Source organism: Varroa destructor, unplaced genomic scaffold (assembly GCF_002443255.2).
Source record: "Varroa destructor unplaced genomic scaffold, Vdes_3.0 BEIS01000002.1, whole genome shotgun sequence".
Classification (NCBI taxonomy): Eukaryota; Metazoa; Arthropoda; class Arachnida; order Mesostigmata; family Varroidae; genus Varroa; species Varroa destructor.
Window position 1 is genome coordinate 24,803,379 of NW_019211455.1, and position 1,919 is coordinate 24,805,297.

A 1,919-nucleotide genomic window follows, 5' to 3' on the forward strand; every position below is an offset into this window, starting at 1 on the left:
ATATACAATATTCCTGCAATAACTTTTCAATAGTGAGCATTCAAAGCATGAACAGTAGTGAACTAAAACCTCTAGTTGTACTTACACCGTTTTTAAAAAAAATTACTTAATGCTACTGTCAATTACATTATGTTTTTGCTAGTGGGTTTTCATATGAAACCCTGGTGCTTTAATATGTGACGGCGCTCTGGTAATATAACTGCATATATGTCGTTAAGTATTGAGATTTACAGTGAAGTAGTTCCAAAAATAGTACGAACCCCAGTAATATGAACGATATGTTGGAAGTTTGACGGCTTCGAGATAAACGGCTTGTGCGATGTGGCGCATCGGTCTAAGTGAGCCCGTTGCCTTTGACTTTTTTTGTTGGAGAAGAACGAAAAGCGAGGCATTTTGATTTGTTGTTTCCGTTCGCTAACCTCGTTTTTTACTTTCGGTTAAATGACACAGGTACCCGTCGTTGCTAACAGAAATTAGCAGTTAGTAGTAACAGTGCCTCGCAGCGTCACCAGCAACAATGATACTGGGCAACAAAAGTCAACTCAACAGCTTCTCGTTGTATCCTACACTGAAGAGAACAACTAGTTAGAATAATCGTACGACGCTTTCTGTTCACTTTTTATTACATGTGCTTGCTTAGTTTAGTATTCCGCTTATGTTTTTCTGCTTGTGGCGCGACGACAACACGAACAAACTACCTTAGAAACGATTCGAGGCTGGCTCTAACAGGGGAGTGTTGTAATTTCATAGTGCATATGCACTCTCACAATGTGATGGAACAACGTTCCACTCAAAAGCGTACTCCAACAAAGCTTTGGCAGCACGTAAACCGTGTACGCAGATACGAGGTGGAGTTTGCTATGAAGCAGCGCTTGCCTGAAGAGGCTGGACAGAAATGAAAACAAGTCCATGGTATAGATTATGTACGTTACCTTTCAACGCGGGCACATACATGAGCTTTCGCTCTGCCGACACCGAATCAGATTTCACACAGCTCACCTAAGTAAAAATAGTTCCTCAAGCCAAAACTCTAGCTTTTGAACAATAAAAGATCAAATCTCACCACCCCTATCCTAATTAAACTTTCTCAACTGAATCAAAACCCTAATAGAGAGCTAAAAAGCTAGAAGTTGTTAACTTTTAGCTTTTTTTTTTTTCTGTTGACACACTTAGAACCTTGAGCCTTTATGAGAACACAGTGCAGAATCTCGTTAGATAGAAGTACAGTACGAAAGAGGAAAGACTCGACTATATTTCTTAGAATTAATTTCCTCCACATAAATAATGTCTGGTCTCTGGACTTAATAGCGATCGTATGCGCTCCAGACCAATCCTTATCTCGGCCAGGATCCTACGAAGGCTGTGATTCAAAACAGCTCAAATTACTCTCGGTAACAAAACAAACAATTAGATTCATATTTTGAAATCGATGTATCAGCTCGCGGTATTCGTAGCTGCTATTACTCTACAAGTGTCAATGCAATCTTTCATACTGCACGAACAACTGTTGATGCTAAATCTCTTCTAAATTCAAACAATATACATAAGCAATACATTGTTTATTAGTTTAGAAATAGATAGTTTGTCTTTAATAGGTTTATGTTTGATTCTGCTTGTAAACATTATGATGAGACGAGAAAATTACATTTACTATCAGACCAGTTTAATATCTCAACCGAAAAATTACGGCCTGGATTACGTACATCCCGAGTATAAGATCAGGCGCCAATATTACTGTAAAGGTTTAATGTAATGTTAAGAGCGAGGCCCAAATGAATCTTCATCAAATGAGTAGAACATAGAGGCAGAATTAGTAAAACCAATCGGGGCTGTTTCGGGCGTTCCGATATCGACACCGTCAAGCCTACGAAAACTCAATATCTGTAAAATCACAAAAACAAACTTATAAATGCAAGTAC

The 1,919-nt window shown here is 38.6% G+C and overlaps 1 protein-coding gene across 1 annotated transcript in view; it reads right to left on the bottom strand.

Annotated features, from left to right (window-relative positions):
• Positions 1-854, bottom strand: part of LOC111244499 (uncharacterized) — a 3,255-nt gene extending 2,401 nt beyond the window's left edge. The window contains exons 1-2 of the mRNA XM_022791701.2: positions 699-854; positions 261-563 (exon numbers count right to left, since the gene is read on the bottom strand). Coding sequence (XP_022647436.1) covers positions 261-392 — 132 coding nt within the window. The 5' untranslated portion in view covers positions 393-563; positions 699-854. The remainder of the gene's footprint in view (positions 1-260; positions 564-698) is intronic.
• Between the last annotated feature and the right edge of the window lie 1,065 nt (positions 855-1,919).